This window comes from Suncus etruscus, chromosome 15, assembly GCF_024139225.1.
Source record: "Suncus etruscus isolate mSunEtr1 chromosome 15, mSunEtr1.pri.cur, whole genome shotgun sequence".
Lineage (NCBI taxonomy): Eukaryota > Metazoa > Chordata > Mammalia > Eulipotyphla > Soricidae > Suncus > Suncus etruscus.
Window position 1 is genome coordinate 79,112,350 of NC_064862.1, and position 12,659 is coordinate 79,125,008.

General features: G+C 57.0%; 1 protein-coding gene across 1 annotated transcript; it reads right to left on the bottom strand.

Annotated features, from left to right (window-relative positions):
* Positions 1 to 556: 556 nt before the first annotated feature.
* Positions 557 to 6,818, bottom strand: MAFK (MAF bZIP transcription factor K). The gene is made up of 3 exons (XM_049788710.1): positions 6,727 to 6,818; positions 2,065 to 2,139; positions 557 to 1,932 (listed from the first exon to the last, which is right to left on the bottom strand). The coding sequence occupies exons 2-3, from the start codon at positions 2,098 to 2,100 to the stop codon at positions 1,501 to 1,503; spliced, it is 468 nt and encodes a 155-aa protein (XP_049644667.1). The 5' UTR covers positions 2,101 to 2,139; positions 6,727 to 6,818; the 3' UTR covers positions 557 to 1,500.
* Between the last annotated feature and the right edge of the window lie 5,841 nt (positions 6,819 to 12,659).

Sequence of the window (12,659 nt, forward strand, 5' to 3'; positions counted from 1 at the left end):
GGAGTAACCCCTGAGCGTCAGAGGGTGTAGCCCAAAAAGCAAAAAAAAAAAAAAAAAAAAATCAGCCACCTGGAGGTGAGTCTCCGAGGCTACAGGAAAGGCCAGACCTGCTGGGAGGGAGGCCGACCAGGAGGGTCATCTGGGAATGTACCCAAAGATACCCCAAGCTGAGTGGTTGTGAGCACCCACTTAGCACCTGCTCTGTGCTCAGGATATTCAATGAAGACCCTGGAGGACAGAAGGTACATCTAGGTTCCCTGTGCCGGCTCAGTGAGGGTGGGGAGTCCTTGGTCACCCAGTACTCCTACAGCAGGCCATGGAAATCAAGGACCATGACAGGGAAGCAGGGTGCGGAGTCTCAGCCCCAGAGCTGCCATGGGGTACAGGGCTAGGGATTGGGGGGCAAGAAAGGCCAACCAGGCCCTACCACCCACCAGCCCCCCAAGGCCAGCCAGTGAGAGGGGTGCAGACAGGGCCCTTCAGTGGCCTGGGAGGCATCAAGAGGTGGCAGGGCCCGGCATAGCCTACACTCAACCCAAAGCACAGAGCCGCTCTGCAGAGCCCAGAGAACTTTATTGAGGGTACAAAGCACTGCAGCAGAGGAAGGACAATAAATTAGGGGTCTGGGGGTTCGGGCACGCGGCCCCCACCACGGCCTTTCAATAACTTAGACCACAGGAGCAGCACGAGACGGACGTGGGCTGGGGGGCTTGCCCCAACCAATGGCCTTTTCTTCAATAGAAACCTTGACAACCAAGGGCCAATGCGCCACAGTGGGGATGGGAGAGTGGGAGGATGGGAGAATGGGGAGCCCCGCAGTGCAGCTCTGCGTGTCCGGCTTTACAGTATCAAACAGGAGAAAAAGGTACGAAAAGTCTGTGGGATAAAATGTGATATAACTTTATATATATATATATAGATATAGACATCTCTCTTAAATATCCCCGTGGCCCTACGACATCCAATGTGGATTACCTACTGTGCTCCAGCACCTCTGGCCTCACCCCAAAGGGAGCCCCAAGCTCTGGGAATGAGAGTAGAAGGGCCTACTGGGTGACAGTGAGGCACCAGGCTGCAGAGTTCCTGGTCCCTCAGGCACTCCGGCCGCCCTGGGTCCCCCTCTCTGGTCAGGCTGATGTCAAGGTCGCTGTGTCCATGTGCCAGGGACCCCATCCCAGCCCCCCCGTGGCCTCTGAGGAGCAGGGAACCATTCCTTAGCTCACCAGTGTAGCCCTAAGAACCTTTTCCGACCTATTCCTACACCCCTCCTGTTGGGCACGGGGTTGGTGATGGCTCCCCCACCCCACACTACATAGAGGCTTGGCCAAAGGCCCTGCATAGCCAGGCTGTGCCAGAGAGTCCGGGGTCAGTGCAGGAAGGCAGGAAAAACAAACTCGCTGAGGCTCCCAAACACTGACATGGTTCCGGGCACGAGGGTCGTGTCGGGCTCCCACTGCCCAGCTAAGGGGACCCCCGAGTCCATCCTCCTGGGCGCCTGCACTAGGATGCTGCCGAGAAGGGCACGGAAGTGGCAAGCTCGGCTGACTTGACGATGGTGATGACGCTGGTGGTGGCCACCTTGGTGGGCGCGACGGGGCCGCGGGCCACAGTGCGGGCGAAGGTCTGCAGGGCCTCGTACTTGGAGCGCAGTGCGTCCAGCTCAAGCCGCATGCTGGCATTCTCCGAGGCCAGCTTCTCCACCTCCTGCTGTAGCTCCACGCGCTGTCGCTCCAGCTCCTCCTTCTGTGTCACACGCTTGATGCGGCAGCTGGCCGCGTAGCCTCGGTTCTTGAGCGTGCGCCGCCGCTGCTTCAGCCGCACCACCTCCTCCTTGGTCAGGCCCCGCAGGTGCTGGTTTAGCTCCCGCACGGACATGGACACCAGCTCATCGTCGCTCAGCGCTGCGGCGTTCTCGCCAGCCTCCTTCTTGACCTGCAGAGGAGGTGGTGAGCCCTGGGGTCTTGTGCCCACCTGCCACAGGGACCCCCGTGACAGGATCCCCAAGACTTGCTCTGGTCCTGGATGGAAAGAGCACAGGGGCCCTAGCAGGTGCGGCCCACTCACCTTGAGTGACTTGTTCGGTTTGGGAGTCGTCGTCATAACCTGGGCACTGGCACCCACAGCACTGGGAAGTTGTCACTAGAGGTCAGAGGAGACAAGTTAGCTAGGGTTGGATGAGACGTCACCCTCCTCGCTGCTGCTCCCCAGAGGTCAGTCCTCCGGGCCCTGAATCCTCCCCAGGGACGGGCTTCAATGCTCAGAGTCCTCCCTCAGCATAGTCCTCACAGCCCCAAAGTCCTCTGATGAGGACAGTCCTCCAGTTCAGTCTTTTCTTTTTTTCTTTCTTTTTTCTTTTTTGGGCCACACCCTGTGACGCTCAGGGCTAGGCACGATCATATGGGATGCCAGGGGATAGAACGGCGGTCTGTCCTAGGTTATCGTGTGCAAGTGACGCCTTACCGCTTGCGCCACCACTCCAGCCCAAAGTCCTTTCTTTTTTCTTTTGTTTTTGGGTCACACCCAACAGCGCTCAGGGGTTCCTCCTGGCTCTATGCTCAGAAATCGCTCCTGGCAGGCTCAGGGGACCATATAAGGAGGCTGGGATTCAAACCACCATCCTTCTGCATGCAAGGCAAATGCCCTATCTCCATACTCTCTCTCCAGCCCCCCAAAATCCTTTCTGAGGGTAGTCCTCACAGCCTCCCCAAGACAGTCCTCATAACCCCAAAGAGCTCCCTGAGGAGAGTACTCAGTCCTGAGTCCTCCCCAAGGCAGCAGCCCCCAGCTCAGGTGCCCCATCCCTGCCACCCTCCTCCCTAGGTTTCAGCACTGGGTGAGGTAGGTGCCCACACTGGCTGTTCCCAGCCTGAATCCCCAATTCTGATGGGGCCTAGGTCCATTCCAACAGCTTCAAGAAGCCCTGCTGAGGTCCCAGTACCCGAAATGAATCACCCGCAAAAGGGGCCAACAACAGGCTTGGGCCTGCCCCTGGAGACCCACCTCTGAAGGGCACTGCAGCGGTGACATCACTGCGCCACCTGGGCCACCCCTGCCAGGCCTGAGCCCCTGGGGTTGGGAACTAAAGGGAGGGAGCATCAGCACGGGGGGGGGGGGGTAGCTCAAGCCCCCCCTGTATCGGGTCACACACACTCATCATTCATGAAAAAGCAGCCGACCTGTCCCGCGTGCACGATTCCCCCTGATGGTTGCCATGGAGACCCTGGGAAGTAGCCAGCCCCGCCGGTCGCCATGGCAACAGGGAAGCCCACAGCAGCCATGGGGCTGCTGCACAGTGCTGGGTGGGGCACAGCACGACCCCCCCCTACCCAAACACGGGCCCTGGGTGTCCCATCCTGTCCTGAGCAACTCCCAGTGGTATCCCCAGACCCCCACTTCCCTACCCCCCGGGGACTCAGGTCTGGGACCCTCAAACTTGGCTGTCTGGCCCAAGGTGATGAGGAGGACAGAGAGGGGAGGGCTGGGGGCCAGGGCTGGCTGACTCCCCACAGTCCCCCTCCCTGGGTCAGGGCCACGTGCCAGCACAAGGCTGAACCCTGAGAAACTTTTCCACGTCGGGAGGGGGCGGCGCCTGCTCGAAGCCCAGAACGCGGGCATAGCTGGGCGGTGAGTCACCCTGTTTACAGGAGCGAGTCACATTCCGGCCCCGCCAGGCCGGCTGCTTCTGGGGAAAGAGCCGGGCCTCCTCCTGCCCGCCACCGCCCTCTGCCCCTGCACTTGGGGCTCAGCCCCAAGGTGCAGGCCCGGCCCCATTCCCAGGCCACCCGGGACACTGCACGGTATAGGAGGAACTGCTGGGTCCAGCTTCCACAAAGGCATGGTGACAGCTCCCTGGTCTCTAGAACCTTCTTCTATTGAAGAGGTGCCAAGGAAGCAGCATGTACGGATGTGGAGGTGGAGGCGGGTCCAGCAGTGTGAGCTCCTGAGTTCACTCAGGAAACTGTCCACCCTGACCCTTGTGAGGCCTCGGGCACACATGCTGCCCTTTTGTGGCCTCCAAACGCACAAGCCCAGAGCCACTTACTTCCCACAGCTGCTGAGAAAGGGGCTCAGAGCCCAGTCAGACATACAGGCAGGCCCCCTACCCAGCCCAATTCACGGCCTGAGCTGGGCGGAGTCGCCAAGAACTCATGGGTTGTGCCAGGAGGGATGAACAATCCCACCCCAGCAGCCATGCACTCTCAACACCATCCTTTGGGAGATCTACACATAGGCTACAGGAGCGAGGGGTTTCCCTGCAGAAATGGGAGTCCTAGACATGGGGGACCAGGCCATTCCTCTATCACAGGCTCTCACACAGGGGGGCTACTGCCCGTGCTAGGCTTGCTTCCTTCCACAGGGTCTCCGGCCATGCTCTCTGCCTACTTTCCTTGGTCTGGGCATGGCTGGATGCAGAGCTCAGGGCTCAGACTGGCAGGACCCCCTACTTCAGAAGCCTATCCCGCACACTCCAGCTAGCCCTTTCTTGGCCAGCACCTGCTCGCAGACTGCAAATCCCCAAGGCGCCGGGTGTGTGCGTGTGTGTACATGTATGCGTGTACATATATATATATATATATATATATATGGAAGTGTGCATGTGTCTCTTGCCTGAGGGTGCAGATATCACAACCAACAGCCGCTAACACTGTGGGAAGTTCAGGGGGTCTGGATGCTCCTCAGTGACCCCTAGCTGACCAGTGGCAGGACCAGCCAGGCCCACAGGCCGAGAAACACTCCAACAGATGCTGCACCCCATGCCTCCAAATTCAGGAGTGCTCCCGGCAGTCCCCACTAATGCCCCCAGCTTGGCCCAGCACAGCCCAGGCCGCAAGCGGCCCTGGCAGGCGGCCCTCAAGCAGGACGTGACTGTCTGCGGCTAGAGGACATGTGTCACCTCGCCTTTGCGGTGGCAGGAAGCTGTGTCACCCTGACTCCATCCAGAGGTGACCCAGGACTGACAGCAGCCGGCACCCCCCCCAACCTGTCAGCCCTGCACCCTTCACCAACTCTAGGGCAGTTCTGTAGTGTCATCCTCCAGACCCCCAAAGTGGGCACTCTGCCCTCTCCCACAGTTGGGGTACCACTACCCAGCCCCACTTCTCCCTGCTGCTCTCAAATGCCACCCCAGGCTCTGGCCCCTCCCTGTTGGTCACTCCAGACACCCCAGTGCCCAGCCGCAGTCCTGGGGGCTCTGGAACAATTCTGGGGGAGCTGGCAGGGTATTTTTTCCCATAGGAAGCACAACAAAGAAAGCAGGGGACCCTGACAGGCCACAGGAGAAGTGGCATGAGTGCAACTGGTTGATCTATATATTTATTTTCTGAAAAGTGGCAGAAAGATGAACAAGTTTGAGGACACCCTCAATACCTGGTTCCCCCTGTTAAAATGGAGGAGGTGTGGACCCTATGACCCTCCAGTTCCATTTTAATCTGCTCTGTGTTTAAAAAAAAAAAAAAAAGAAACACTTTCAGTTTCCTAAGCTGGTGGGAAAGAGGAACCGAATGAGGTGTGTGACACACGAGAAAAGCAAAAGTAAACTCGGCCAGAGCATCTCCAGGCCCGGGAGGCGGGACGGAGGTGAGTCACTGTTTACCGCGGGCCCGCCTGGCCCTGCGCTGGCCTGGACGGCTCCACTTCCCGTGAGGAATCCCGGGTCCAGCCCAGAAACCTTTAGACTCAGAAGGGCTGCCCGAAGCAGAAACAAGCTCAGAGGCTGGCTAGCACATGGAGGCAGGCAGAACAGTCCAGAAAACCCCACAACCCAAGTGCTGACTGCGCAGGAGCAACAGGGCAGCAGTGGGCTGGGCCAGCTTGCCTTGCAAGATAGGTGGACACAGGTTCCATTCCCGCGGAACTCCATAGGATCTCCTGGAGGCAGCCAGGATAACCCCCTAACCCCCATACAGAAGTAAACCCTGAGCACCTCCCAGTGTGTCCCCAAAACAAACAAAACAACCAACCAACCAACCAACCAACCAAGAGCAAACTCAGCAGCCACCTTGGAGAGGCAGCTAAATTCAACAGCCTCTCCTGGTTGGGGAGGGGGGGAGGTCGTCCCTGGAAAGGAAAAAACGTGGGGACGTCGGGAAGGCGGGTCCATTCCCCATAAATGCAACAGGTGGTAAGTGCGCCCCCCCGCCGGCAGCCCTAAGGCCCATTGGGACTGGCCTCCCCGGCCCGACGCAACGCGATGGGCGCGCACAGGTCAGCGCTGACCATGAATGCGGAGCGGCCACGTGTTCTTCCCCGGGAGGACCGAGATGTCCCCAAGTGGCCAGCCTCGGGGAGTCACGGAGGGCTCCGTGGAGGGTAGGGAGGGTCGGGGGGTCCCCACCCCAGGTGAGATCGGGGATCCGGTCTTGCTTGGTGCGCAACCCGACCCGCCCGGGCCCGCGGTAGTGACCACGGGGTCGGGGCAGGGCCAGGGGCAGAGCAGGACCAGGCAGGGCAGGGCAGGACAGGGCCTGGGCGTTGCAGGCAGCGGCGGCCCCGGGTCCCCGCACGTGGCGCAGCCTTTGCGCCCCAGCCTTCCCGCCTCCCGCGCCCCGCCGACGGCCACCCGGGAGCGCGGGGCGGGGCCGGTCCCGGGAACCCCTCGGGGCCGATCGCGGCGGCCCGGAGCGCGCGAGGGACACCTGGCGGCAGGTGCGCAGGGGACACACCCGACATCGGGGGCCCCCTGGGAAGAGCTTTGCAAGCCCCCCCAGCGCACCGGGCCCCGCTCACCTGGGGTGGCGCAGGGGCCGCGGGCGCGGCGACTCCTCCCGGCACGCACTCTGCTCCGAGTCCTGCCTGCTCGCTCGCCTGCTCACGCTCCCCGCCCGGCCGCCGCCGCCGCCGCCTCCACCGCGCGCACAGGCTCCGACTCCGCGAAGAACAACAAGTCGGTCCACCCGCCAGCCCGGCCCCTGCTCTGACACCGCTTCCGGGATTCGCGTCGGCTCGCGTCATCGGCCCCGCCCAAAACCCCGCCCACCCTACAGACCCACCTGCCTACGCCCCGCCTACTTTATAATAAGGGCCACGCCTACAATTCCGGTCCGCCCTGCCCAGTCTTGCGTCCGCCTACGCCACGCCCACCAGCCTCTGACTCCGCTTCCGACTTCGACAGACGCAGCCAGCCCATAGCACCGCCCACTCAGCGGGCCTGCCCGCCTATGCCCCACCCACTCCGCCAAACGCTGCCACGCCCACAAAAACAGACCTGCTCTACCCAGGCTGCGTTTCGTCTACGCCCCGCCCACCCGCCCGGGCCGAGTCACTTGACCACGCTCAATGGCCCGCCCACTCATCCCCGCGCGGGCCCGCTTGCCTACGCCACACCCATCTGCGTCTCAAGTCAAGGCTATTTCCCTAACCCCGCCCTCCACGCCGCTCCCACCGCCCCCACACGATGGGACCTGTCGCTCTGCGCAGGCGCAGAAGCAGGACCAGGCTCCACCACCCCCGACGGGCCTTCCCGGCTTACTCGCCCTTCTAAGGGCCCATGCTAGAGCCTCCTGCCTCGCGAATCCCTGAGCCCTGAAGCTCCTGCCCATTCTTCGGAGCTTTCGGGAGGGTCCCCTGCCCCAAACGATCTCAGGAAGGTTTTCGGGAGAGAAGATCCACGGCAGTCCCTGCCCACTGATACTCCAGCTATCTCCTGATTCCCAGGGTTTTTTTGTTTGTTTTGGGGGCCACACCTGGAGGCGCCCAGGTAATGATTACTCCAGGCTCTGCACTCAGGAATCACTACTGGCAGTGCTCAGAGGACCTTAGGGGATGTCGAGGATAGAATCAGGGTCCGCCTTGTGCAAGGCAAACGCCCTCCCCTCGGTGCTCCCACTCCAGCCTCTGGTTCCCAATTGTGTGTGTGTGTGTGTGTGTGTGTGTGTGTGTGTGTGTGTGTGTGTGTGTGTGTTTGGGTCACACCCGGCAACTCTCAGGGGTTCTTCCTCGCTCTACGCTCAGAAATCGCGCCTGGCAGGTTCAGGGGACCATATGGGATGCCGGGATTCGAACCACCGACCTTCTGCATGCAAGGCAAACGCCCTACCTCCATGTTATCTCTCCAGCCCCTGGTTCCCAATTTTGACCAAGAAATGAGTGAAGAGAATGGTTCATGAATGAGAAACACGGTTTAGACACAGCTTTGGGGTCGGACGGCACAGTGAAAGCAGGAGAAAGTTTGGGGTTTTCTGCACTGACAGCCTGGGACCAAAACCCAGCTCAAAGCTGCAGCCACCTTCTCCCCTCTGTTCCTACTCTCCTTGGAGCCCCGCACCCCTAGTATTCCCAGGCTGGTACTGGGCAGGAAGGGATGCTGAGCGCCCAGCTCGGAGAGGGACATAGGAAAAGGGCTTTGTAATGGGTCGGCACTGGGAAGTGACCCAGAACCCTACATCCACTGGATCAAGGGTTCAGCTGAGTGTTGAGAACCTGTTTAACAGAGAAAGTTCTGGAAATGAACAGTGTGGTAACGGTTGCTCAAACAAGTGAATGTGCTTAATGCCGCTAAGTGCTTGCTTCGATGTGGTTAATGTGGCAAATGTCATCTGACATGTTTTGCCACAAAAAAAAAAATCAGAAAGACACTAAATGGCTAAGGAAATATGAGACTTCCTTTATGACTTGGGGTGAGAAAATGTTATTCTAACGATGATTCATGGGACTGGAGAGTTAGTACAGCAGATAGGGTGCTTGCCTTGTAGAAAGGGCTGCTCTAGGTTTCTTCCTCAGTACCACATAGACATCCCCCCCCCCCCCAGCACTGCCAGGAGTATAGAACCAGGAATAATTTCTGAGCACTGCCAGATGTGCCTCTGTCCAAAACAAAACAAAACAAAACAAGACAGGGGGCAAGAGAAATAGTATAGCCTTGCATGCAACCTACCTGCATTCTATTCCTGGCATCCCATATGATCCCCCCAAGTACCACCAGGAGTAATTCCTGAATGCAGAGCCATGAATAAGCTCTGAACATCACTGTGTGTGGCCCAAAAACAAACAAAAACCCTAAAATCTAAATAAAATACAGTAAAGGAAAACTAACCACGATTAACAGTTTAGACATCACAGAGAAGATTTCAGGCAAAACTGATCATAGTAGAGTCACAGAAAGGGACAAAGTACACACATCCCTGTGGGGCCTGGAAGTGCAGGGATGGGAGTGTCCAGGAGGCTGTGTGACAGTAGGACAAGGGTGTTGAGAGAGGCACAGAAAACCACCCACAGCAACTCTCCTGTCCATCACACCTATGCCTTGTGACAGGGCTGGGAGACCAGGCTGAACAGTTTTGGGCATGCAGGGATCTGGGATATAGGGATGTGGGGTAAGTGACTGGCAGGCCACAGGGGATCTAGAGTATAGGAATATGGGGTAAATGGTTAGTGGGGTGCAGGGAGCTTTACTCATACCTACCTTTTATCTTTTTCTTGGTAATTTCTCTTTCTTTTGCTTTTGCTTTGAGTCACACCCAGTTGTGTTTACTTCTTGGTCTGCACTCAGGGATACTCCTGATGGACTCAGAGGATGATACAGGGTGCTGAAAATCAAATCCAGTTAGTTGTGTGTAAAGCAGACACCTGCTGTCCTTTCTCTCCATCCCCCTCACTTTGATAAGGAGCCTTGAATATTTCCCCTGCCCCGCATCCCCCACCCTAAGACAAAGCCCCGGCAGCACAGGACAGAGAGAGAGAGTTGTTTTCATGAACTTCATGGCACCCCTTACCTTCGATGGGAACCACCAATGGCTCCTTGATAGACGGCGAGATGGCGCGTTTCTCCGCCATGGCCGCCTTGGCCAGTCGGCCCAGGGCGTTCAGTGGGCGTGGACAAGAGATTTTTTAGGGCACTACAGTGAGTCCTGCTTACTAGTGGAGATGGAGGTATTCATGGCACCTTACTGCCACTTAAGCTGTAAAAGTAAAAGATTGGGAACCCACAAGTTATTCTCATTGGAACCAGCTAAGACACTGGGCGATGATCATGCAATGGTCTCTACAACACTAAAGAAGGAAAGCAAAGGACCCAAACAAAAGTGGGAGATGTCTCCTGTACCTCAAATGTGGGTCACTTTCTTTTTTTTTTTTTTTTTTTTTTTTTTTGGTTTTTGGGCCACACCCTGTGCCGCTCAGGGGTTACTCTTACTCCTGGCTATGCGCTCAGAAGTTGCTCCTGGCTTCTTGGGGGACCATATGGGACACCGGGGGATCGAACCGCGGTCCGTCCTAGGCTAGCGCAGGCAAGGCAGGCACCTTACCTCCAGCGCCACCGCCCGGCCCGGGTCACTTTCTTTATCCAGTTGTGAGACCCCACATTACAGGTGCTACACCCCTTTACACAATGTAAGATCATTTGTACTTAGATGAGGGATGTGGGGAATATCACCATGGGACACCCCAGTATGAAGGGAACATTAGGACATGGAGAGGATGGGGTACACACTGTGTACATTCCTGCTACCTAGTACTGTCACTAAGTCCTACTTGGGTCCCCCCCAGAGGCATGCAGCTGGGGGGAACATTCTAATATGCTATTTGCTATAAAAGATACTTCAGATGGGCCCCAAAACCTTATGAAAGGCTGGAAGAAGATTGACTGGGAGTGAACTGTGCTCACAAACCTGGAGATAAGCCTGGCAGGACAATGAGGGATAACTTGGTAGATGTAAGGCAGGGGGTACAGCTTCATTCATGACATCCCTATCTCATAAATGCAAGTAACTTGCTACACCCACTTTCAGCCATGGCTTGGGCATGATGCTCTGATGGTGTGGTGCCACCTCCAGATACTCTAGTCCCTTTGTAGCTTCAGGAGGTTCTTACATCCAGACACCAGCCAGCATTGCTATCACTGTGTCCCCAAAGGGGACCATTGCCTGCATTTCTGCACTTTGGAGGCCATTTTTTACTAACCCCACAGGGAAGAGTGGCCAGATGGCTTATTTCCTGAGTGCTCTTGCCAAATGAAATCTCCCTGTGTTCTCTCATATCCCCCGTGCCATCCCCCAGAAATTTAGAGACTATGGAGACATTCAGGGACTATGGAGAGCTCCATGCAGTGGCATCCTACTGCTTCTCCTAAAGAGGGTGACACCTCAGGAGCAATCAGCCCATGACACTGCCTTGACCCAAGTGATTCCAAGCAAAGTGCCACCACCATCAGGAAAATTGTAGCAGCACTGAGACTCTACTCAGTGACCATCTGAGTCACCCATCAAGACCATAAAGACACCCCAGAGATCCCTCAGAGATTCTCTCAGAAACTCCTCAGAACTCAGAGACCAACTCAGAGATCCCTAGAGACTTCAGTGACCTTTCAGGGACCTCAGAGACCCTCAGTAACAACCCTGTGAGAGACTCCTTAAAGACCCCCTCACTGACCTCTAAAAGACACCTTCAGAGTCCTTAGTTACCCCTCAAGAAACCTTAGAGACTCCCTCAGTGAACCCTTGAAGACCTCAGAGATACAACAGTGACTCCTCAGATGATCTTCAGAGAATCCTCAAAGACCCACTTGATCCCTCAGTGAACTCTAGGAGACCTCAAACCCACCCCCTTAGTCATCCCTTTGGAAACTGCCTTAGAACCCTTCAGAGACAATTGATGACCCTTCAGAGATCCCTCAGTGACCTCAAAAGGAACCCCAGAGACCTCAAAGATTCCCTCAAAGGGGCCCGGAGAGATAGCACAGTGGCGTTTGCCTTGCAAGCAGCCGATCCAGGACCAAAGGTGGTTGGTTCAAATTCTGGTGTCCCATATGGTCCCCCGTGCCTGCCAGGAGCTATTACTGAGCAGATAGCCAGGAGTAACTCCTGAGCAATGCCGGGTGTGGCCCAAAAACAAAAACAAAAAAAAACCAAAACCAAAACAAAAAAAGATCCCTCAAAGATCCCTTCAGAGACCTTAAGGACTCCTCAGAAACCCCTCAGCGGCCTCAAAGAATATCTCAGAGACCCTTTAGAGACTTCAAAGACTCTTTGTGAGCCTTCAGAAATCCTCTTAGAGACATCAGTGTTACCTCAGTGACTATTCGGACCCCCTCAGTCATCCCTCAGAGAACCCCAGAGACCTTAGAGACCCCTCAGATTCTTGAGTGACCTCTTGAGACATTATAGTGACTCCTCATAGACGTTAGAGAATCCTTGGAGACCTCCATGACTTCCCTGAGAAACTTCCTCAGACACCTTTGAGAACCCCTAGGAGCCCCCTCAGAGACTTCACAATCTCCTCAGAGAACCATCAGAGATCCCCAAAGTGACCTCTCAGAGATCCCCAGTGACCTCTCAGAGATCCCCTTAGTGACCAATTCAGGGAACCTGTCAGAGGCGTGAGAGACCCTTATCAGCAACCTCTGAGTCCCCCAAGAGATCCCATCAGAAACCCCTTTAGTGAACCCATCAGAGACCTGAGAGCCTCCTCAAAGACCTCTCAGAGACGCCCATAGAGCCTCTGGGATAGGGTGGTGGTGGTGGTGGTGGTGTCCTGAACACGAGGCGGGCTCTGTAAGGGCTAGGCTTCCCAGAGTCAGGCTGACCAGGGGCGCGGCCTCCAGACGCCAGAGGGCGCGCTTGTTCCCCAGGCACCGCCTCCCGCCTGCAGCGCTATTTTGCGCTTCCGGAGTCTCCGGAAGTCCTGTCCCCTAAGGCCGCACACACTTCCGCTTCCGGGCGCTCTAG